The sequence below is a fragment of the Pleurodeles waltl genome, chromosome 11, assembly GCF_031143425.1.
Source record: "Pleurodeles waltl isolate 20211129_DDA chromosome 11, aPleWal1.hap1.20221129, whole genome shotgun sequence".
Taxonomy (NCBI): domain Eukaryota; kingdom Metazoa; phylum Chordata; class Amphibia; order Caudata; family Salamandridae; genus Pleurodeles; species Pleurodeles waltl.
In genome coordinates this window covers 41272153-41297598 of record NC_090450.1, presented here as the reverse complement: position 1 = coordinate 41297598, position 25446 = coordinate 41272153, and the positions used below count along the sequence as shown (strand labels likewise).

At 45.8% G+C, this 25446-nt stretch overlaps 1 protein-coding gene across 1 annotated transcript in view; it reads left to right on the top strand.

The window, feature by feature from the left end:
* Positions 1-25446, top strand: part of LOC138265366 (dehydrogenase/reductase SDR family member 4-like) — a 124782-nt gene that overhangs the window by 58556 nt on the left and 40780 nt on the right. The window contains exons 5-6 of the mRNA XM_069213010.1: positions 9429-9499; positions 10156-10207. Of these exons, the coding sequence (XP_069069111.1) occupies positions 9429-9499; positions 10156-10207 (123 nt within the window). The remainder of the gene's footprint in view (positions 1-9428; positions 9500-10155; positions 10208-25446) is intronic.

Sequence of the window (25446 nt, the reverse complement as noted above, 5' to 3'; positions counted from 1 at the left end):
GATGACGAAGGTCACCAGTGCAGCACAGGAGTCGCCGAGGAGTCCCAGAAGTGATGCAAGTGATGTCCCAAGTCAGCGATCGTGATGCAGTGGGTCAGTGGTGCTGGAAAGCTATCAACAAACCTCAGCAAATGCAAGAGTTGGAGAAGAAGGTTTGCAAGGCTGAAGAGGACCTACAAGGTCCAGGTGATTCGACCCAAGGAGGGGATTCTGAGGTGACCCTCAGTACCTGGCAGAGTCACAAGAAGAGGGGGCAACCCCACAGGCTACCCACTGGGGGCAGGCACAGTCATCGCAGTGAGGCCCACTCAGCACATCTGAAGAGGAGTCCCACGTTACCGGAGCAGCAGGCAGGAGACTGTGCTTTGCAGGAAGGAGTGCTGGGGGCCGGGGATACATAGAGCCTGAAGATCCCTTGTAGGAGGATCAAACAAGCCTGGTAGCTGCAAGAGTTGCAGTGCATAGGGGTACTGTCCTGCAAGGAGATGCAAGGGCTTACTGTCTTCCAAGTTGGGCAGCTGGTAGAGATGACCAAGGGGGGCCACTGCAGACCACCTTCTGTGATTCAGGACCCACGCAGCTCTTGAGCAGAGAAGATCCCCACAGCCAGTCGTCATTGCAGTTGGTGCCTGCAGATTTAAGGAAGTGACTTCTTCACTCCAAGTCAGATGCCTTTTTGCTTCTTGTGTACGCTGAAGACTCATTACACTCAGAGAATGCACAGCTGGGGGAATTGTGCAGTTGCTGGAAGGAGCTGGGAAAACAATGTTGCAGAGCGGAGTCGTCACTGTAGTTGAAGATTGTCGGTTCTTGGAGGGTCCAGTTGCAGTCCTAGTGACCAGAAGATGAAGCAAACAATGCATGAGTCCTGCTGGAATCTTTCACATCGAATCTGAGGACCCACCTGAGTGGGAGACCCTAAATAGCCCCGGAAGGGGGATTGGTCACCTAGCAGGGTGACAACCTATCAGGAGGGGGCTGTGACATCACCCACTTGATCTTGGATTCAAGATGTCAGAATTGAGTGGCCTCCTGGAGGAACTCTAGGTAGGCACCACCCCTGAGGTGGTGATGGACAGGGGAGTGGTCACTCCCCTTTCCTTGTTCAGTTTCAACCCAGAGCAGGGACCAGATGAGGGAAACTGGCCTGGTGTGTGGTGAGCCCCTATGGTGTTATTACCTTATACCAGGTCCAGGTATCACCTATTAGTGAGGTGTAGACAGTGTCTAGGAAGCCAGGAATCTCTAGAGGTAGCAGTGGTTGAGCAGCCAAGACGTATCTCAGAGACAATCAAAGCTTATGCAATACCACTATAATCACACAGCACTTACACACATGAAAGTGTCACGGTTTCGGGCGGGTCTGATTAGGACTCTGGTTGGGACACCCCTTGAGGTCACCGAATATTCTAAAGAGGTAGTGTACTGGGGCATAAGAGCAGCTAAAGGAGTACACGGGAAGGACAGCTATGGACAGGCACAGGAAACAGGAAAGTAAAAGCAGAGCAACCCTTGTGTGAGCAAATAGGAAACGGATTACTAGTGGACAAACACGCTGGGGTTGTACACAGAGTAAGGCGCAGAACCTCCCACAGTGACAGGGAATCTCAATGCCTCTGTGCAGTTTGCTCTTACAGATAGTCACCCTTCCAGCCCCATAGAAAGGAGGCAGCAGAAGTGATTCTGTCTCTGGACCCTAGAGCACAAACAAGGATAGTACTTACATACACAGGACACGCTCTTGTGGGTCCAGCTGGAAACACAGTAGCGATTCCTGAGAAAACAGCAATAGCACACTTTCACTGTTAGGCACGAAAGACAACGTATAACACTAGACAAGGATGGGGGCTGGAATTGCCTCCTGGAAACCAGGAGCCAACCCCAGTACAAAGGAGGACACTTATACACTGGTGAAGGCTGATAGAACACTTACCAGACACAAAGAACCAAGAAGAAACAGAAACAAAAGGGAACAAACAAAGAGGCAGAGGCAAGAACTGGGAACAGGGTCAGGCTGAAGTAAAGGCGGGCTAGGACTTGAAAACAGGGTGCAAACTTCTGGCTGGAACAAACAGATATAGGACTGGGAAACTGAGAGCAGGCTCTGGCTGGAACAGGCAAGGACAGGACTGGAATACAGGGAGTAGGAATGAGTAGTAAACAGGACTGGGAAACAGAGAGCAGGTTCAGGCTGAAACAAGGCAGGAGCAGGGCAGGGAAACAGGGAGCAGCCTCTGGAAGAAACAAACAGGTACAAGGCTGAGTGATAGGGAGCAGACTCTGGCTGGAACAATCAGGAGCAGGGCAGAGAAACAGGAAACAGGATCAAGCTGGAACAGAACAGGAACAAAACTGGAACACCATCCGACAAGGGGTCTGTAACACAAAGGAATAGAACTCCAATGCACGGCAAGGATCTTGAGGAAATGGCTGCTTATAAGCAGTTCCAAGCTGGGCTGCACAGGAGAGGTCTCAGGTGTGTGTAGTTTCAGACACTTGCAAGTCCTGGAGGAGAGGATCAGGTGAAATGGAGCAACTGGATTTCTTCCATAGAAAACAATGGGAAACAGAATCCGGGCTTTCCTGACTACCAGGCTGTGCATTATGGGATTTGCAGTCCCAAGAAGAAAATGTAGTCCTACACAAGTGTACCATGGTGAAAGGAGAAACAAACAGGAGTCAGCAAGGGACTCTAGATAAGTGTTTAAGGTGATTCCCAGGCTTCTGACAGTCCCCTTACAGCGCCCCCTAGAAATGGGACGACAGAGTAGTAACAGAAAGAACCACAGTGTTGCAAAAATAAACATACTTTATTATAGTAACACAAATAGTAAAATAATGTATAGGCAATACTCCACTAGGAGATGAGTGAGCACACTATTTTATACACATTAGAAGTCAGTGATTAGCATAGAAAGCAATAGTAAACAGTAAAACAATAGAAAATAGTGAAGACCCTCTGGGGGACCAAACCATATACTAAGTAAGTGGAATGCAAAAGGCAGCCCCCCACCCAAGGAAGTTGAATCTGTATAGGGGAGCTGAAGGAAATAGGAACCCCAAAAGTTAAGCACCAGGGTGCCCCCCCACCCCCAGAGACCAGGAGAGAAGAGGTAAGCACTTGGTTTTTCCCCAAACCCACAGGTAAACTTTGGGAAAGGACTGTGCAAGACCCAAACAAGACTGGAAGAAACCAAAGGTGGATCCTGACAGAAGAGAACCTGCAAATGAAGGGAACCAAGTCCAATTAGAGTTTCAGGTTGGGGCAGGAGCCACTACCCACCCTTCTGGAGATGCAGGACCAAGTCAACGGTGTAGACAAGAAGTCGGCTGTGCAACACTGAAGCAGGAGAAGAGTTCCAGAAGTAATGCAGACGATGAACCACATTGGAAGAGGTGTTGCAGATGGTCAATGGTGGTGAAAAACCACCAACAATCCTTGGCAAAGGCAAAAATTGCAGATGAAGATTTGCGGAGCTGCCGGGGACTAGCAAGGTCCAAGGGGACTCAACCCAAGGATAGGAGTCCCAGGCAACCCTCAGCAGTGAGGAGAGTCAGAAGACTAGGAGGCAGCCCCCACAGGCAACTCACAGGTAGCAGGCACAGGAGTTGCAGTGAGGCTCACTCAGCACACCTGGAGAGGAGTCCCACGTCGCTGGAGCAGCAGGTAGGAGTCTGTGCTCTGCAGGGAAAAGTGCTGGAGGCCAGGGCTACATGGAACCTGAAGATCATTTGGAAGGAGAGCTAACAAGCCTTGGTGGCTGCAAGAGTCGTGGTGCACAGGGGTACTGTCCTGCAAGGAAAGGCAAGGGCTCACCATCTCCCAAGTTAGACAGCTGGTAGAGACGACTGAAGGAACCACTCCAGACTACCACCTGTGTTGCCGATTCCCCACAGTTTTGCAGGAGAGAAGATCTTCACAGCCAGATTTTGTTGCAGCTGGTGCCTGCGAATGCAGGAGCGTGACTACTTCACTCCAAGGGAGATTACTTCTTCCTTTTCATACAGGCTGAAGACTCGCCACCCTCAGTGGATGCAGCCAGGGAATTGTTGCAGTTGCTGGAATGACCCGAAGAAACAATGTTGCAGAGTGGAATTGTTGCTGTAGTTGCAGTTGGTCGGATCTTGGAAGGTCCAGTTTCAATCTAGTGGCCAGAAGATGAAGTAAACGATACAGAGGAGTCCTGCTCTAATCTCGCACATCAAATCTAAAGACACACCCTATAGGGAGACCCTAAATAACCCATAAAGGGGGTTTGGTCACCTAGCAGGGTGACAACCTATCAGGAGGGGGCTGTGACATCACCTGCCTGACCTGGCTGCTCAGAAGCTCCCAGGGGCCTCTGCCCACCTTAGATTCAAGATGGCAGAATCAAGTGGCCAACTGGAGGTGCTCTGGGCACCGCTCCTGGGGTGGTGATGGACAGGGGAGTGGTCACTCCCCTTCCCTTTGTCCAGTTTCGCGCCAGAGCAGGGACCAAGGGTCCCTGGACTGGTGCAAACTTGTTTATGCAGGAGGGCACCAAATGTGCCCTTTAAAGATAACCAGTGGCTTGGGGAGGCTTTCCCTCCCAAGCAATGTAACATCTATGTGCAAGGAAGAGGGTGTTACCTCACTCTCCTACAGGACATCCTTTGTTTTACCTTTCACTGCCTGAGCTGGTCAAGCAACAGGAGGGCAGAAACCTGTCAGAGGGGTGGCAGCAGCGCGGGCTGCCAGGAAAACCCCGGAAGACTAATAGGAGCGATGCTGGGGGTCCTCTAAGGAGCTCCCAGAGTGCATGGAATCATACAACCAATACTGGCAATAGTGTTGGGGTATGATTCCGACAGGTTTGATACCAAACATGCCCAGGTTTGGAGTTACCATACACAGGTTGTGTGACCTGTGTCCAGTACATGGGTAAAATGGCTTCCAGCACTTACAAAGTTCAGTGCAATGGAGCCGGTACCTGCCCTCTGGGCTACGAGGGCCTGCCATAGGATGACTTACAGTGACTTGGTGCAGTGACCTGTAGTAAAAGGGTGCATTCACCTTTTCACTAGGCTGCAATGGCAGGCCTGTAGATACATTTTGCATGGCCTGCCATGGGTAACATTATACATGCTGCAACCCACGGGGAACCCCTGGTGCCCTAATGCCTTAGGTACCTAAGTACCATATGCTGGGGACTTATATGGGGGAACCAGTATGCCAATTGTAGGGTGAGCAAAGTACTAAGCAACCAAATGAAGAGGGAAAGAGCACAGTCACTGGCGTCCTGGTTTGCAGGATCCCAGTGAAGACAGTCAAAACAAACTGACAGCATGCAAAAAGTGGTGTAACCATGCCAAAAGAGGGGACTTCCCTACAACCGGGTCCTATGGGGCAGAGATGTGGGGCCAAAAGAAAGGTTGCATGCCTGATAAAATGTGAAAAGCATTTTCTAAGACTTTTGTTATTACCCAGTCCATGGCACCCTGATGGTTGCACTTAGGTTGGACCTGGGCATGGCTACTATCAAGGCATATTTGGCACTTCAGCCACTTTTATATTAGTTACATATATGGACAGAGCCGGAATTTGCGAACTACCAGAAAATTACAAAAGCAAAAAGCCTCATAAATTACCTTGGTACAATTATGTAGTAAGCACCTTGGCAGATATTGCAAGCTATTGGCTGCCAAGATCACCAGACAAATCCTGAGTCAATGTCGCCCTCAAGTGTGCAACTGATTCAAGAGAAATAATTGTTCTATTTCACTGTGAATTGGAGTGGCTAATTAGTGCTGCAATTTCAAGAACTGAATTCCTACTTTTAATATGAGCAATACATAGACTAGGTATTTTGGGTATTTAAAAGATCACTTTACATAATTTTAGATTTGGCACACTACCTATATTGTCCTATACTAGCAGATGGTCAAACAAAATTAGTGGCACAACCACTTGTACATGCAAACAGGGACAAGATGAAACCATAGTACACATTGACCCTCATTACGAGAGTGGCCGTCCCAAGACCGCCACACTCCTGATGGCGGTCGGACCGCCGCAGACAGGACGGTCTGACCATTCTATTATGACTGTGGCTGATGGGCCACGCTCTGATCGCTGGCACCACCAGGTTGCTGCCTGTAGACAGTCTGGTGGTCTTGGCAGTTGCAATCCGCCAGGGCAGCACTTCCCTGGGGATTATGGGTCCCCTTTCTGCCAGCCCATGCATGGCAGTCTCAAGCTGGTGGAAAGGGGGCATGAGGGACCCATGGGGTCCCCTGCACTGCCCATGCACTTGGCATGGGCAGTGCCGCCAACCCCATGGACAGCCCTGTTGCTAACACACCCAATGCACCACAACATTGCGCCAGCTCCATTACGAGCCAGCATCAATGTTGTGGTGAGGTTTCCGCTGGGCCACTGTCCCAGCGGAAAACTCCTAATAGGGCGGACAGCAGGTTCATGATACATCTGTCTTATATTTGGCAATGATCAGGAGGAAGTTTTTATACTGATTGTTAATAATGTAAATGCTTATAAAGATGAAAATTAATTAACTGTATTCCTTCTCTTGTTTGATGTTTTTGTTTGTGTTTTGTTACGTTTGACTTTCTTTTATGTTTTGTGACCCATTATTGTATTGCTTTTTGTAAAGATGAATCAAAATAGAAGATAGTGAAGCTTGATTTCCAGACACAAAGGGCATCATTGCAAATCTGGCAGTCTACTGACCGCCAGACTCGTGGTGGCGGGTGGACCGCAGACAACGTGGCAATCCAAGCACCATATTATGACCGCGGCGGTAGCGCCACGGTTGGACTGCCAGCACTGCCAGATTACGACTTCACGACAGCCTGGCAGTGCTGGTGGTCCTAATCTTACGACCCCCTTATCCATCAGCGGTTTCATGACGGTACCACTGCCATGAAAAGGCTGGTGGAGATCAAATATTTATGGTAGGGTGTACGTTTTGCAATTCTAAGTCCAGTAACACTAAAAATGGGGATAATGCATCTGATGAATGGAACAGTGTCAGATTTATGGTCTTAACTCCAGTCCTACTAACATTGAAAAAAGTGTGTATGTCATGTAAAGGTCAAATGTTCTATTCTCACTCCAGTACAACAACACTGGAACGTGTACCTATACACCTGGAAGGTCACAAGTTAGTGTGCTTATATGATATTGGATTGTTTTAAACTTTGAAACTAAAATAAAATATAAACAAATACAATGAATCAATTCTGAATCCCAATAATTTGTTTCTAAATAACGTGAATACATGTATAGTTTAAAATTCTTATTTTATAGACATTAAAGACAATATCACTAAAATCTAGCATCATTTACTCTAATTAATCATCTTAATGCCAATACCCAACAAATTCCTCCCATTATTACATTAAAAATAAAAAACAATGGACATTAATATTTTCTTAATTTTTGAAAAAAACCTAATTTGAATTATTGACTTAAATATGAAAATTATAAACCAATAACATACTTACAATATCACTTTCTAAAACATAGTATGACTTTTAAACAAAATAACTCACCCTATCCCCTAATAAACTCTACAACCATTAAAAAACAAAACGAACAATCATAACGCAATGAAAAAGAATTGAACATATAAAGATAATAATAACATTAAAACTTAGGGCCTAATTAAGAGTTTGGCGGACGGGAAAGCCTGTCTGCCAAACTCCCAACAGTGTGGCCGCCACCTTCGTGGCAACCACCTCACCGGAGTTATTAAGGGAAACAAACAGACTACATCATTGTCTGCAGTTCTTAAACAAGCCGGCGGTAATGCTGTAGCCCGCAGGGTGCACCAGCAGTCTTGCAATGTTCGCTGTCTGCAAGGCAGACAGTGAACATTGTGAAGGTGCTGGGCAGGGGGGCCCCTGCACTGCCCATGCTAAGTGCATGGGCAGTGCATGGGGCCCACTGGACCTGTTCTCTGCCAGCCTTTTCATGGCGGTGTTACCGCCATGAAAAGGCTGGCAGAGAACAAGGTCGTAATCCGCAGGGCAGCGCTACATGCAGCACTGACCTGGAGGATTACGATCTCTGCCACCGCCAGCCCGCTGGGATCATGGATCCTGGCGGTGCTGGCAGAACCCTGGTGTTCTGACCACCAGGGTTCTAATGTGGGGGTCGGACTGCCGCAACAGTGGTGGTCCTGACCGCCACAGTGAGTGTGGCGGTCTGAAGACCGCCACACTCGTAATGAGGCCCTAAGTATCATGAATCTACAAATAGGCATTATTTAATATTTTTTAAAGGACACTAACGATCCCACAACCTGAAAAATGTAGGATATAGGTATATTAAGCAGACACCTATTTAATATATTTCTATATTAATGTATATTAATTTATAATGAAAATAGACACAATAGAATCCATTAAAAGATTATTAAATAATACAATATTTAAAGGAAGAGCATATCATTGATTTTGTTGTAAAGAAACCAGCAGGATTACCCTTTTTAAACTCTCAGTATGTTTGCAGTTGAGATATTTTGACCTTGATTATGAACAACAATATTCTGGAGTCAATATGCAGATGTCATACCTTATGATAATAGCATACAGACCTTTATTCTCGTTCACTAGTTTCTTCCTTATTGTCTATGCATGCCCAAAATATTTAGCAACACAACATTGACTGATTTTGTTAAAGTAATGCCAAAAATCGAGATAGGACAAATCAATCAATCATTATTCGTTTATATACAACCAGAAAATCAAAACATAAAATATAAAGGTATTTATTCTTAACTATCCCCTACAGACATGTGCAATTATCAATTTCTTACACACCTTGTCATAGTTAAAACAGACCAATAAAGAAAAATGTGCCATGGCCTTATAGAATAAATCATCATGGGTACAATGATACAATGAAGGTGGATTACAAATATGTTTTATTCCAAATATAAAGGTCCATAAAACATATTGAATCAGATCACACCGTGTGCCATATCACTCATACATCATACCTTCAGCAAAGATCCATTCAGCTCATTAGCTAACTGTGACTTACACAGGGGCATCAATCCTCTGAGTTAATTTAAACCAAGATAGATTTCAAGAGGCTATCTTGTTTGCATGAACAGTTACCATTAACCTCAGAACATGGGTAGATCACAGTATGCCTTAACAGCCAGTGAAAGCATAACTCACCTCTTTTCTATCTACCAGAGTCATGGAGTCTGATTCCATAAGTCATGTATCATGTCAACCATGTTTACTAGTTGTTACCCCAGAGTGGAATCATAAATATCACTACTTCAGTAGGGCTGGATAAGTATGGGGTCCTTGACAAAACTAGCACCGCTAGATTTCCCAGGACATCGGCCATCCAACAAACTCCAAGACTCAGAATATGGAAGCGCTCACCAATTATACAATAAAACATGTTTTCTTATTGTCTTGCATTTCAGATTTTTCACTTGAATGTTAAGTCGATGTTCCTGTTGGTGAAGCAGGTCTATCCTCACATGCAGAAGCGTGGGTAAGGATTGCAAAGCATGGGAAACGATGGGGTGAATACATCTATGAGTAAAAATGCTGCTGTAGACAAGTGATAGTCATAATTAGTGCCTCCACGAAAGTTGGAGAGAGGCCTAATAAAATGAAATGTGAGTGTTATAAAATGGGAGTGCCGAAAATTGAAGTTAGGCTCTGCTACTCTAAGGTGAACGATGGTTGGGTGAAAATGAGGAGGAACAGGAAAGAGGGAGAGGTAAAAGGAGGCTCCTGTGGGCATTAGGAGTATATGGTAAATGATATGAGATCAGGGAATAGAGACAGGAAAGAGAAAGTGATGTGGAGAGTGACAAACGAGGGAGAGGATTTGAAATGTCAAATGAGAAGATGTAGAGTAAATCAATATATATGACTGAGAGAGGTAGCGTGGTATTGAGCAAGCAAAGCCATATAAAAGAGGTAGAAAAAGAAATTAAAAAAAGGACTCAGTACATATTTGCGATATAAATATGCAGACTTTTCAAAGTACCTTTAGAGGTCATTGTTAGTCAGAAGGTACCACCCAAGAACCAACTGAGTTGATAAAAGGAGTGAAAGAGTTGTTTCCATTTAACTCAACAATTGAACATCTATTTATTTTCACATCTATTCACAATGATCCTGTGTCCATTTCTCTTTCAGGGGTGGATCCATTGTCCTTACTTCATCTGTAGTTGGCTTTTCAAATATTTCTGTAAGTAAAGTTCATAGGGATTACAATAGCAACTCTTTCATCTACTTTTTCATTGATTTTCATGGAACCTGAGTTTGGAGTGAATCACACACAACAGCACTTGTCGCTGCATTATCTTTTAGATCCCCAGTGTACTTATCTCCATACAAGAAGCATAATAAATATTCGAGTCTCAGTTACATTGAGTTTTTGTTTCATGCTAAATATTGTCAAAAGCGGTGTAATACTCCAGGACCCATTCGCTCCTGGACGACCACTTCTCCGGAAAAGGTTGGTTGATGGTCTGAAAGGGGGGTGTGGGGGATTTTGGGCACATGTGTGTGGTGTGTGCGTGTATGTGTTCCTGAATGGGTGTGTGTGTGTGTGTGTGTGTATGTATGTGTGTGTGGAGGCTTTGTGTGTCTGCATGTATGCCGAGGGGAGGGGTTTGTGTCAGGGTGCGAGTGCGTGTGTGTTTGTATGCAGAGGGGCGGGGGTATCTGTCTGAGTGCATGTATGTGTGCGAATGGGGGGGTCGGAGTACGTGTTTGTGAGCGAGCGAGTGGGGGTGTCTTGATCTATCCATGCGGTTGGGGGTGTCTGCATGTATGCGAGGGGAGGGGGGTGTCAGGATGTGAATGAGTAGGTGTGTATTGGGATACATGTGAGTGGGGGTGCATTTATGCAAGTGTGCGGATGGGATGTGTGTGCAAGTGTGCGGATGGGGGTGTGCAAGTGTGCAGATGAGGGGAGTGAGTGCGGATGTGTGTGTATGTGCAAGTGTGCGTATGCCGAAGGGGGAGTGTGTATATGTATGAATGCATTGAGGGGGTGGGGGTATGCATGAATACGGAGGGGGTGCAAATGATTGCTGAGGGGGTGCATTTGTGTGAGTGCGAGTGGGGGTGTTTGTATGTCAGTGGTGTTTGTATGGATTTGTGCGGTTGGGTGGAGGGGTGTTTGCAAGTGTGTAGACAGGTGTGGGGTGCATGGAGGTGTGTGAATAGGTGGGGGGCACATGGAGGTGTGGGAACATGTGTGCATGTGTGTGCTGGCGACAGGAATGGAGTTTCCTGTTGCTGAGTGCGTGACCGCCAGGGTTTTTGTGGTGGGGTGAATGACATGAAAGCCTGGCGGTCTCCTGCCTTGTAATCTGGCCGGCAGAGAGAGGACTGCCGCTGGCCCGGAGGAGCTCACCGCCGGCCACTTCAGTGCGACTGCACTGGCAGGCCAGGCGACGCTGTGGTGGTTTGACTTCAGCCAAAGCCCACAACTTGTAATGTAGTGGTCTTTACTGCCGGGCCCGCAGCAGTGCGACCGCCACCACCACCGCAGCAGTCCACTGACTGACAAAACCGTAATGAGGACCATAGTGTGCAGGGAGTCCAGGGGCTCCCAGAGGTTTAACAGAGGCTAAAGTAGCTAATATGAACGACCACCACCAGTGACACGGGCTGGCTGGATGCAGAGGTCAAAGTTGAGGTAGATTTAACATGGCATCCTATGGAGACTGGGGGCACTTGGAATCAGGCCTACTTGCAGGTATGTACCTGCACCTTCAGAGGGCAGATCTGGGGGGTTTAGAGGAGCACCGGGTCAGCACTCAACACACAAACTCAGCCGGGCAGGGGCAGCCGGGTGCAGGGGGCAAACACAGCGTTGGGCTCTTAATACTTTCCTATAGGGGGGTCTCTGGGGGTCACAAAGATGCTGCAAGCTAAGTCCAGGGGACTTGTTCTGGGAAACCAATGGCTGGACAATGAAGAGGGCCGCCGGCTGCGGGTGCAGGGGTACCTTTTGGCATCGGGAATCTTTGTCCAGTTCTTTTGCGGTCATGGGGGTCCTCTGGATTTAGGCTGCAGGTGTCGTTGTGTTGCACAGGAGGGGTGAACCCATGGTGGACACTAGGCCAGCTCTATTTGGTTGGGCCATCTGCACATGGGCCGTGGGTGTTGGTTGCATTGTGGGCAGGACTCGAGGATCCGGGGTCGTTCTGGAGTCTTGTTGGAGTTTCTTTTTTGACAGGGCCGCTGCCCACTGGAGTTCTTGAGTCCTCTGGGGTTCAGGCAATCCTCTGGAGGCTTTTAAGAGGTTGCTGGTCCTGCAGGATGCATCGCCTTCTCATAGCAGGGCTTCAGAAGCTGGAGACAGGCCCCAACCATTCAGGCTGGAGACAGGCCTGTAGGGCTGGGGCCAAGTCTGTTGGTGTCTTCAGTCTTCTCTGCTGGGGTCAGCGTAATCAATCAATCAATCACTCATTTGTAAAGCACGCTACTCACCTACTAGGGTCTCAAGGCACTGATGGCGGGGGATTGCTACTGATCGAATAACCAGGTCTTGAGGCATTTCCTGAAAGTCAGGAGGTCCTGGGTCTGTCGTAAGTGGGCAGGGAGGGTGTTCCAGGTCTTGGCGGTGAGGTGGGAAAAGGATCTGCAGCCGGCTGTAGTTCGATGGATGCGAGGGACGGTGGCGAGAGCTTAGCAGTCCTTATTCTTCCTTTGTGTTTTCTTCTTGAGGTCACCAGGAATCTGATGAGCTAGGTCCAGGGGAGCCCTTAAATGCAGGATTTAGGGGCATAACAGGGGTCAAAGGGCAGTGGCCAATGGCCACTGTCCCTGAGGGTGACTACACCCTTCCGGTTTCCACACCCTTTGGGTAGGGAGGCACAGATCTAACCCTATTGGTTCCTGTCCTCCAAACCAAGATAGAGGAATTTGCAGGGAGGGGGGTCACTTCAGCTCTGGACACCTTAGGGGTGGTCCCAGCTGAAGTGGTCACTCCTCCTTTTTTTCCCTAATTTTCCCGCTGGACTTGCCGCCAAAAGTGGGGCTTTTTCTGGGGGCGAGCATCTCCACTAGCTTGAGTTCCCTGGGGCACTGCAACAAGAGGTCTGAGCCCTTGAGGCTCACTATCAGATGTTACAGTTCCTGCAAGGGGGTGGTGTGTGAAGCACCTCCACCCAGTGCAGGCTTTGTGTTTGGCCACAAAGAGAACAAAGGCTCTGACCACATGTGGTCAGAAACTCGTCTGGAAGTGGCAGGCTGATACAGACTTGTCAGTCCTGCACTAGGAGTTTGGTTAAAATGCAGGGGGCATATCTAAGATGCCCTTTGGGTGCATTTTTCAATAAATCCAACACTGGCATCAGTGTGGGTTTATTGTGCTGAGAAGTTTGTTACCAAATGACAAACTGCCAGGCCATATACTTTATATGGCCACACTGCACTTACAATGTCTAAGAATGGACTTAGACACCTTAGGGGCATATTGCTCATGAAGCTATGTCCTCACCTGTGGTATAGTGTACCCTGTCTGAGGGGTGTATGGCCTGCTGGAGGGGTGACTTACCTATGCCACAGGCAGTGGTTTGTGGGCATGCCACCCCGGGAGGGGTGCCATGTCGACTTTGTCTTTTTCTCCCCACTAATACACACAAGCTGCACTGGAAGTGTGCAGGTGCTTGGTGAGATGTCCCCCAGGGTGGCCTAATACATGCTGTAGCCCTTAGGGACCCTCCCTGGCCACAGTGCCCTTTGTAGCATGGGTACCTATTACAAGGGACTTAACTGTGTGCCAGGTACAGGTTTCGGGAAGGAACACTGGTGCTAGGGCCTGGTTAGCAGGATCCCAGCACACCCTCAATCAAGTCAGCATCAATATCAGGCAAAAGGTCCGGGGGTAACCATGCAAAAAGGGGCACTTTCCTACACAACCCCTTCCCAAACAAAAGAGGATGAGACTAACCTTTCCCAAGAAAGTCTTCATTGTCTAAGTGGAAGAACCTGTAAAGGCTACCTGAATTGGTATGGGCAGTCCCAGGTCTGTGTTCCACTGAAACGTCCATTCCCTGTAGGGAGATGGGCCACCTCAAAAGTTTAGGGTTCTCTCCTTTCATTTTCACCAGACAGCTGAGAGGTCTGTGGTCAGTATTTTTCAGTTTTTCAGTGACCAAACCACAGCACAGGCCTTTCTCTCAATGGCACTCCAATGCTGCTCCATGGGGAGTAACCTCCTGTAAATGAAAGCAACAGGCTGGTCATGGCCCTCATCATTAGTTTGGGACAGGACTGCTCCTATCTCATGTTCAGAGGCATCTGTCTGCACATGGAACTGATTAGAACAATCTGGAGCTTTGAGAACTGGTGCTAAGCACATTGCCTCCTTTAGGCTGCCAAAGGACTTTTGACTGTCAGGAGTCCCATATACTTTTCTGGGCATTTTCGTTTAGGTCAGTTATGTGAGTGGAGTCACAGTGTACCCATACCCCTTCAGAAACCTTCTATAGTAACCTTTCAAGCCAAGGAATGCCCTGACTTGAGTTTGGGTTTTTGGAGCTTCCCAGTCCAGAAGTGTCTGGATCTTGGGCTGTAAAGGTTGCACTTGGCCTCCATCTACATGGTAGCCCAAGTATACAACAGTGCCTTGCCCTATTTGGCACTTTGATGCCTTGATAGTGAGGCCTACTGATTGCAAGACCTGCACAGCCTTCCCCAGGTGATCAGGTGATCCGGCCAGGAGGAGCTGAAGACAACCCTATCGTCTAGATATGCTGCACTAAAGGACTCCAAGCCAATAAGGACTTGATTCACCAACCTTTGGAAGGTGGCAGGGGCATTCTTTGAACCAAAGGGCATATCGGTAAACTGATAATGTCCATCAGGTGTAGAGAAGGCTGTCTTCTCTTTTGCTCCAGGTGCCATCCTAATTTGCCAGTACCCTGCAGTTCAGCTAACAGTACTAAGGAATTTGGCTGCACCTAACTTGTCAATTAGTTCATCTGCTCTTGATATAGGGTTAGCATCTGTCTTGATGACAGAGTTGAGACCCCTGTAGTCCGGACCAAACCTCATCTCTCTTTTGCCATCTTTGGAATAAGGTTTGTGGATGAAGACCACTGGACTGGCTCAGGGACTGTCAGAGGGCTCAATAACCACTTTTTGCTGGTGTTTTTCTGACTCTGATGGTGCCCTGGGTACTGCTAACCAGTCCCAGGGCCTGGGTCTGTGTTAAATCAGTATGCAAATTAGGTTAATTATAATTGGCTAAGGCAACCTAAGTCCCTAGTATATGGTAGAGCATGGAGGTATAGGGACTGACCCCAGCATAAGTAGTGCCCCTATTGGTGCACTGCTGAGGTGCCCAGTGTCATTTTAAAGGCAGGCCTGCCTTGCTGGCTGCTTTTAAATTAAAGTTACATGCAAATTCGACTTTGGAATTAAAAGTAGTTCCAAAGTCTTAACCTACCTTATTTGTACATATAAGTCACCCCTAAGGTGTGCCCTATGTGCCCCTAGAGCTGGGTGCCATGTAACTATAAGCAGGGACCTTATAAACATAATTTTATAAGCCCTGGTGAGGAAAAACAGCCAAATTTGTTGTTTCCCTCATTGTAGTGAATGGCCTCCATAGGCTAGAATGGGGAGCCTTTATTTTAATTTTAAAAGTCCCCTTAAGTAACAGACACCAGACGTTTGGTATCAAATTAATTGTTATAATAAATCCCACAACTTCCAGTTGTGGGATTTAATATAACTTGTTCAGGTAAAGAGTTTTAAACTGTACCTGAAAAGTTGCCAACTTCGGCCCTGCAGTGTTTTTGCTGCTGTGCTCTGATTGGCCAGCCTCTGGCCTTGATGAGGTGTGAAGTGGCCTGGCTCCACACAAAGAAATGTGCCTGGGGGAGGAGATCTCCCCTCAGCAGATGGTGAATCAGGAAGGGGGAGGGCTGCCTAACTGGTCTTCAAAGGCAGAGAAGGAAATTTGGAGCAACCCAGCAACACCCTCACATCCTGCAAACCCAGACAATTAGGTGCCCCCTTGATTAGATTAGTAAAGGCCAGAAGAGGGGTGTGTTTAGGTTTTGTAGCCACTCCAGTGGGTGGGCTCAGCCAGATGTAACCTCCAAAAATCACTTTCAGCCATGATGGATTTTTGAGGAATGTTGCTCCCTGGGACTGATTTTTGCACACTTCCCAGGAAGTGGTCATCACAGGGGGAAGGACCCTGCACCTGATTGGAGAACCAGGACCCCCCTTTTCTCACCCAGGAGCAGGGATAAAACTAGCAGACCTGCACCCACACCTCGGATCCCTATCAGATTCCAACAAGGAAGAACTACAGGAGAAGAAGGACTGCCCTGCTGCACCCCTGACCTGCACCTGGACACTGCACTCTGGAGGACTGCACCCGCTGCACACTTGGGCTTCAGCACTAAAAGGACTTTACCTGTCTTCTACTGCTTTAAGAAGGGACTCCCTGTTTGCTACAGGTACAAAAGAGCTGCCCAGAGTCCCCTGCATCAAGTCCTGCAAGCAGAGCCCAGCTGACCAGCATTCAGTGGCCATTTGAGGATTCTGACCAGGTGCATTCTGGGAATTGTAGTTCCAACTCCCAAGGAGCAACTCAGAGCTTCTGGAACCTTGGATCAAGTTGTGGACACTTCAAGGACACAAAAAGGACCTCTGGAAGAAGATCCAGAAGTTTGGAGGCGTTTGAAGCAACTCAATAAGTTGAAGAGGTGCATTGTGGGAGTTGTAGTCCCAGACACCAAGAGGCACACCGGAGCCTCTGAACCCTTGGCTGGTGCTGTGGACCACTTTCCTGAATCAAACACTTCTGAAAGTAAGTGTGACAGTATTAGCTCATGGGTGGCCTGAACTCTGGACTTTGTTCCTTTCCAGTGTGACCTTTTTTAGCCCTCTGAGTGCTATTTGCTTCTATGCGCTAGAAAGCATTAATTCTTTAAAAATTCATATCTCCAGTACCCCTCATCCGATTTTATTCGTTTTGGTGTCACTTTAAAGCTAAAAATATTTCCTATGTTTATAAATTGATTTGGGATTTTTAAACTCTTTCCTCTGTTTTATTTAATTACTGTTTTGTGATATCTGAATGCTTTACGCTTTGTCTCCTAAGTTAAGCCTTTTCGATCGTTGCCAAGCTACCAAGGTTTGAGCTGGGTTTAATTTACTGAGACCTAACTGGACCTAAGTGGAGGTTAGTGGCCTATTGCTAAGTGTAGGTACTTACCTGCCCTTACCAATAACCCATTTTCCAACACTGTCTTTGACTTGGTCAGACTGTCTATGGATGTTTGTTCTGCCTGCAGTCAGCTTGATGTTGGGCAGTGTCTGAGTAGACAACTCTATCAACTGACCCACCTTTAGGGTCATTTGGGAGGAGGTCGGGGAGTGGTTCTCTCTCAACTTCCTGCTCCCCATCAGTAACAACCATCATGGTTTCATCTGCCCTGTCACAATAGAGCTTTAGGCGGTTTACATGGATTACCCTTCTAGGTGTCCAGGTCACCAAGCAGGTGACCTCACTCTTTTTTCTAGGATAGGGTAAGGGCCACTCGATCTGTCCTGAAGTGCCCTGGGAGCCACAGGCTCCAGAACCCATACCTTCTGCCCTGGTTTGAACTCTACCAGTGCAGCCTGTTGGTCATTCCATTGCTGCCAGAGCTGTTGGCTGGCCTCAAGGTTTTTGGAGGCCTTTTCTATGTACTCAGCCATCCTTGAGCAGAGTGCATCCTTTTACAAATACAAGTGGTCCCCTTACAGAGTGACCAAACAGAAGTTCAAAGGGGGAAAACCCTACTCCCTTCTGAGGTACCTCTCTGTAGGTGAAAAGCAAGCATGGCAGGAGGACATCCCATCTCCTTTTGAGTTTTTCAGGGAGCTCTATGATCATGCCCTCAACATCTCTTAACAAGTCCATTTTTTTGTGAATGTTAAGGTGTGCTGAATTTATAAGTCATCCCACACTCATTCTACATGTGTTTTTGATAAGCTGACTCGAGGTTTGTACCTCTGTCATAAACCACCTCCTTAGGAAACCCTACTCTGGTAAAAATACCAATCAGGGTCTTGGCTATGGCAGGAGGTGTTGTAGGCCTAAGGGCAATTCCTTCAGCATATCTAGTTGCATAATCCACTACTACCAGTATGTACTGATTTCCTGAGGCTGTGGGTGGCTCAAGTCGACCCACAATGTCCACACCAACCCTTTCAAAGGGAACCCCCACTACAGGGAGTGGAATGAGGGGGGCATTTGGGTGGCCACCTGCCTTACCATTGGCTTGGCAGGTAACATAGGAGTTACAAAACTCCTTCACCTTCTTGGACATATTGGGACAGTAAAAGAGGCTGACAAGCCTATTCCATGTTTTTGTTTGTCCCAGATGCCCAGCTAGGGGTACATCATGGGCCAAAGTTATGGTAAACTCCCTACACCGCAGAGGCACTACCACTCTCCTGGTTGCACCAGGTTTGGGATCTCTGGCCTCAGTGTATAGGAGCCCATCCTCCCAGCAGACCTTGTGGGAGCCACTCACATCTCCAATCTCCTGTGCAGCTGCCTTCTGCCTCAGGCCTTCAAGAGTGGGTCAAGTCTTTCATCCCTGGCACAGCTGTTCCATTGAGGGTCCCCCCAGGTCCAAGACCTCTATCTGATAAGGATCCAGCTTCATGGACTCAGTTCCCTCAGAGGATAAGTCTTCTTCCTGAGAAGAGAGGTCTTATTTCTTTTGCTGTTCAGAAACTGGTCCGCCTGTCTTCTTGCCCTTTCTCTTGGAAGGTTGGGCCATTATTCCATGCTCGAACATTTCTTATTCACCCTCAAAATGGCATGTTTAAAGACTCAAAATTCTTCTTCAGGATCTGATAAAAAATGGACGGTGATTACGAAAACCCCTGTGGACGACACCATGACTGCACACTGTTGCCGAATCAGAAACAAAAGAGGAACTGACTATCCATGTGCAAGGACACTGAGAAAAGTGCTTGTGACAAATCAATAATGAAAAACCATTCTGCTTCACAAGAATCTGAAATAAAATTAATGCTGGATTTGGCACTGTGGGACAACAGGATACCACAATTTCATTTACCTTTCTCAAATCCTGAACTGTGCAATTTTTCCCACTAGGTTTTTGCAATCCCATAATTAGTGAAATACATGGGCTGCTCATCACTTCCTTTAGAACTCCCTGTTCAACAAAATCTGCAACTACTTGGGTAATTCCTTCAATCACTTCTGGGGACATGTGATACTGTGGTGTTCTGGGGAAAACTGCATCTGTCTTTACTGTCACTTTGACTGGTTCAACACCTCAAATAAGTCCAATATCTTTTACAGAGAGATCCCAAACTTCCAACGTTACTGTCTCTTGTAATTCTTCAGGCAAGTCTTTAACTGTCATGGCAGGAAACAACGTAATGAGAGGATACATCACATCAGTTTGACTAGAAGACTCATCAGCACTATTAGTCTGAATTTTATTCCCTCTTGTGTGCAAGTAATGGAACATTTTAATTGGCATATAAGTTTCTTCCTAACAGACTCACAGGGCTTGAATCACAGACTACAAATTGGTGCAGACCTTTAAAGGTCCCAATTTTAACTGGAATGGGCCCTGTAATGGGATTTACCAAATGCTGGTTTGCTACTCCAAAACCCGAACTGTGCTTCCCGAAAAGGGTACATTTGGGACTTCTGCAGATCTGACAGTGGAACATGTTGCTTTTGTGGCAACGACAAATGAAACATCATGACCCATTACACTCGCATTTGCATAAGGACCACGCTGATTTACCTCCAGTGAGGCAGCGAACACACATTCTCCTTCTGAATTCTCACTCATGCATTCTTCACCCACTTCGTCATAACTGAAATCATTTAATGGATATTGTGTTAACTGTTTTGCATATGTGTTTACTCTCTGGTTCAAGTTCTGTTGCTGTGCGATTGGAGTTTGTGGTAACTGCATTTGCTGGCGGACATGAATTTGTTGTTGGGGAAATTGTACTTGTTGCGGGGGAACCCGCATTTGGAGTGGTCCAATAGGAACATTCATGTTTTGATTTCGGGGCCTTTGAACTCTTTGATTCTGAAATTGACAGTTCTCAACCATCTGCATAACACCACCACCTTGCACCACATCGTTTACCTTACTATAAGGACACTCCTGCTTCCAATGTCCAACGCTGCCGCACGCATGACAGGGCAGCATTTTTTTTATGTTCTGAACATTGGCCCATTTGCATTCGGATCTACTCGAATCCCATGACCTCTGCCTCTGAACTGAGTCATCATATTTCCCTGCTGTTGCATCTCTTGTATTCTTTGTGCGTTCATCATAACCTGCGAACCCTGCGCACCTGCTGCTTATGCAGACTTAATCTGAATCACTGTTGCCTTCTCCTTCAACCTTGTTTTATTCATGTCAAACATGTCACTGCAGTATTTTGCATATTGAAATACCTCATTGATTGGCTTTGCTTACCAGCAAATTAAATGATTCTGAATCATATTACTAACTTCAGGTCTCAATCCTTTAACAAATCTGAACACAAAATTAATCATGTCTCTTGGCTCAATAATTTCTGTGTCAGTGTATTGTCAGAATGCTTTCAGCTGGCTCTCATAATGTGCATGAACAGGCTTCCTGTGATGTCCTGCCAATTCTTTGCCAATCAACATTCTAAGTCTATAGTCCTCAGAAATTCAATCACCTTGTAATAGTTTTTCATCACCTCTTCAGATGGCGCACCTGTTTCTGCATCTCTTGGCAGCTCTCGCATTGCCCAATTAACACTCCAATTACACACAAATCGGCTGGGACCACAATCTCAAATAAAGTATTCAAACTTCCCACAGACACTTTGCAAGCTTGACAAACCTCTCCTTTTGATTGTACCACTCAACTGGCTTCTCCCTCAACTTTAGGTAATCATTTGTAAATGACAATATGTCACTTCAGCTTCAGGGGACACTAACAAAATTCCCTCCAGGAATTTCTCTCATTGGCATCATTTTTTTCAGCTCCCTCAGCCTGCTGTACATCATTTGAAGATACAGTTGGCTTCTTTTTCTGATCCATTTTCTATGCCCATCTGCCTTACCATTTATGTAATGCTCCACATGTTTGAATACTTGAATCAACTCCTTCATGTGAATTTTCATTACAAGCAATCTCATGTTTGCAATGTCTCTCAATTCAAATTCTAATCTGTAACTCTTCTTCAACAGCTTGGATTTATTCATTTCGATTTCATACTTCTCAGCCAAATTAGTCAATTTCTCCTAAGCCTGTTCTGCATGAATAGTAACATGTTTTCACATGAAGCACAATTAATTCTCAATGCAAGAATCAAATCTGTCTCACTCAAGTGTTCCCTCAATCATTTTGTTTCATTCTAATTTTAATCCGCCATGTTCAATGTCTTTTCTCCCCCTGGTGTGTTCCCTGAAGCTGATGTTCCACTTAAATGTCTAGCCATTCAGTCACTTGCTGGGCTGTCAAATCTTGTAAACGAATGTTATTTCCATTATTTAGAGGCACAAACTGCAGAACATTGCATGGGGCTCTCATAGCCTGCCCTCGAGTCATTACAGATGACCCCATTGAGCATGGGGGACATGTCACATCAATCAGTGGACCAACTCCATTATGTGTCTGATTTGAACCAAAAGAATTCATAGGGATCATGGATGGCACCCAGGGAATCCATTGGCATGGTCTGTCTCTGGGTCACAATTTGTACAGGTGTCTGTACGTTAGGTATGGATCCACATTGAGTCATTCCTGCATTCTGAATTGGCTGTGGCATAACTGGAACTGGGACATTCTAAACCGTGTTAACATTTGGAACTGTTGGAATAACTACTGGCACCTGTGCAACATTAACAGTACGCACATTTGGAGCCATCTGACTTTGCTGAACTGGGGCTGTGGCAACACTCGTTACCACATTCTGATTTACAGGGACAGCTCCATTGTATGGTGGAGGACGATTCCATAACAACTGCGTTATGAATTCATCATCTGAATCACTCACTGTGTCTGCTACCATCTTATTTACCCCTCATTTCTGTTCTGGATCCTCTTCAGGTTCCTTTTTGGCTCTAGATTCAACACTTCCATCACATTCCTGAGTAACTGCTGGAAATAACCTCACTGCACATAATGTATATCCTCTCCACCTTCTCTGCTCCTCACCCCATCTAGCTTCTGCTAATGTCTATTCTGCTTTCCTCATCCTCCTCTCAAATTTCTGAGCTTCTTTTTGTCTTGCAACTAATTCCCAAATGGCAAGTTCTTCAAAGTGTGCAGGTCTAGGAAGGGGTTTTGATTCATACAGCATCCTCCTCAGTTTTTCTGAAATTCTCAAATTAAATGTTCCTTAACTAGGAAAAGCTAAGTCGCCTTCCTTCTCAGTTATTCTGCACCATTGACTTACCCAAAGAAATACTGAAACTCCTCTCTTCTCCATTACCTTGAATGCTGGTGTACCGTCAGGTGGAGTAGGTTCACCCTTTCCAACTGGACTAAAAAACATCTCCTCTCTATGCACTCTTTAAAGGTTTGAAAAACTTTATTTTTACCCAAATCTAATTCACAAACACAAAATCTATGAAACCAGGAAATCATTTCAATCCCATGATCCTTTTCATGAGCTGTTCTCAACGTTAGCAGCGCAGTCTTGTCCACCAATCCCTGCGTGGCTTTTATCACCAAGTGACCAATCTCAGCGTGGACCAAATGATGTTACACTCACTCAGTTCAGCAGCTGCGTCTCATATACCTCTTATGCAAAACCTAAATGCAAAATATTGCTAGCACCAAAATTGGTCTTCTCACTACGGGTAGGAGTCAAATACCTTAAAACTTTCAACTGTGGCCATTCGCACAAACAGCTACTCTTCAGACTGTTGCTTTCTCAGAAATGCAAGTAACATTTGACCCTCAAATCTCATTCCTGATTAAAATGGATCCTCCATGTGCACCCAGGATTCACCTCATATCAACCAACAACTCACACTCAAGGAAAATCTACTGGTGTTTTTGACAGCACTCAATCGACCAACACCTTCACTTGCAGACAATACATTAACCAGTGTCTCCATACACTTGTACATATTCTGGAGTCTTAGACCAAGCAGGACCTGTTAACAACAACAACGATGTGGGAAATGTTTTAGCACAAAGCTCCGCATTCACTTGGAGTACGCATCTCTCCACTCTCATACCTTGGAGTATGTAAACTTCCTACTCAACTACCTTGGAGTATCAAGCTCTCTACTTCACTTCATACATCACACTTCACCATGATTTGCTAAAGCACTGCAGGTGCAAACTCTACTCAAAACGCATACCACACACTTGGAACACAATGCTGAATATTCATCAACCCTTACTCTACACCAAACCACTCATAATGTGGAAAATTCTAACTCTACTCCTCACAAGACATAACAGTAACTCTTCTACCAAAAACTGTTAGAGCGGTCGCTGAGGTCTTCTTCCCACCTTGGGTTCAGAAACCGCAAACACTCGGGTGAAACACCATCCCAAATTCTCACCCTCAGAGGTCGACCAAACCTTTGAACTTGGTGACAGAGTCAGAATTTAGAATCATAGAATCACAAATCATTCACAATAGCCCAGGAACAATATTAAATACCGTCAGTAATGTGGGGGAGAGGGGTAACACATGTGGGCAAAAGCAAAAATAAAAGAAGGACAAAAATAATTTTGAAAACAAATCATCTTGTTCAGGTGACTAACCACAAAAATATACTGTTGTAAGTTACTAGGCTAAAAAAGAAACCAAAAATCACATGTAGTCATACCTTTTCTCATTGGACAGCATGCAACAATTTGTCGAGCAGAGTGGTCACCTTCTTTCAGTGTCAGTTGATAACAGCATCAGGATGGTGCAGAACACGAGCTGCACATAAGGTTAATCAGCAGTTCAGAATCAGTTGGGCATACTAGTACTAAAACTACATGGGGCGATTATGACTATGATAAGAACAATTATCAGGGGACTTAGAGAAGAGAAAAAGAAAGCAGACTTAAGAAACATAGAAGAGCTGGTGAATGACTGACTCTACAGTAAAAAGATCTCACAATGGATTGCCTTCAGACTCAAAGTTCTTCACTAAGTAAATTTCACAAAATTCATTGATTGGCTCCTCAACTGGGCACATATTAGGTGTGAGCTTCATCATCCAATGGTTGAATAGTGTTGCCACCAAGTTTGCATCTTTTAGGGATTTTAACAGCAAAATTGCATTGCTTGCTTCCTCCGTCACAGGGTTCCGCCAAAATATTACATTTTCTGACAATTTGTAACATACAATTTCTTTCACATAATTGTCAGAGTCCCAGATCCTCGGGGTCTGTGCACGTTCCCAACATGTCCACCACAAGACAGCTCCAATACTCTGATTAGAATGTCACAGAGTCTAAGAGAGTCCAAGTGGGCAAAAGGGGATGAGGAAGGGAACAGCTGGGAAGGAGACCTGTAGGAAGCAAAAGGTTAAAACACACAATATTAAGATTATATTATATTCATCATTACTAGGCTATGACTCTAAGCATTGGCATATTGGCAACATGGATAACTTAAGCATGTACTTAAATAACTAGTCCTCAAGATGACTGGATACCTGTGAAGGAATCAAGAAAGATGAATACAACTTTCCAATGAACCACTCAATGAAATGTTACACATGAATTAGAAACATCAGAACCTTCTAGAATTACGCTTTCAAATTCAAGTATTGTCTTTTGCATGAGGATCAGGAAATAATCTAAATGATTTCTATAACATCATATGAATTGTACTTGAAGGAATTATTATGCACATACAATATAACATCTAGAATTCTAACACTTTAGTTTTCTTAAAATGCAGGAACATGAATTGCGCACATTGCAGATTTTCACAAAGGTTTGTAAATGCCAATGAAATGACTGTGCACAATGAATAACATGAGTTAGACTCGAGAAATGAATTGCGCGTCTTGCCGATTTGAAGGCCACCAAGTAAATGCCATGACGTGGTAGCGCACAATGAACATCGTGATCTAAACACAAGAAATGAATCACGAGTATTGTCGATTCGTGTGCCACCAAGAGAATGCCATGAAATGGTAGCGCACGATGAGTGGCATGAGTTCAACACAAGAAATGAATCGCGCTTTCTGACGATTCGAATGTCACCACGGAAATGCCATAAAATGGTAACACACAATGCACATCATGAATTAGACACAAGAAATGAATTGCACGTCTTGCCGATTCGAAGGCCACCACGTGAATGCCAAGGAATGGTAGTGCACACTGAATATCATGAACTAAGCACAAGAAAGGAATTGCGCGTCTTGCCGATTCGAAGGCCACCATATGAATGTCAAGAAATTGTAGCGTACAATGAATAACACGAATTAAGCACAGGAAATGAATAGCG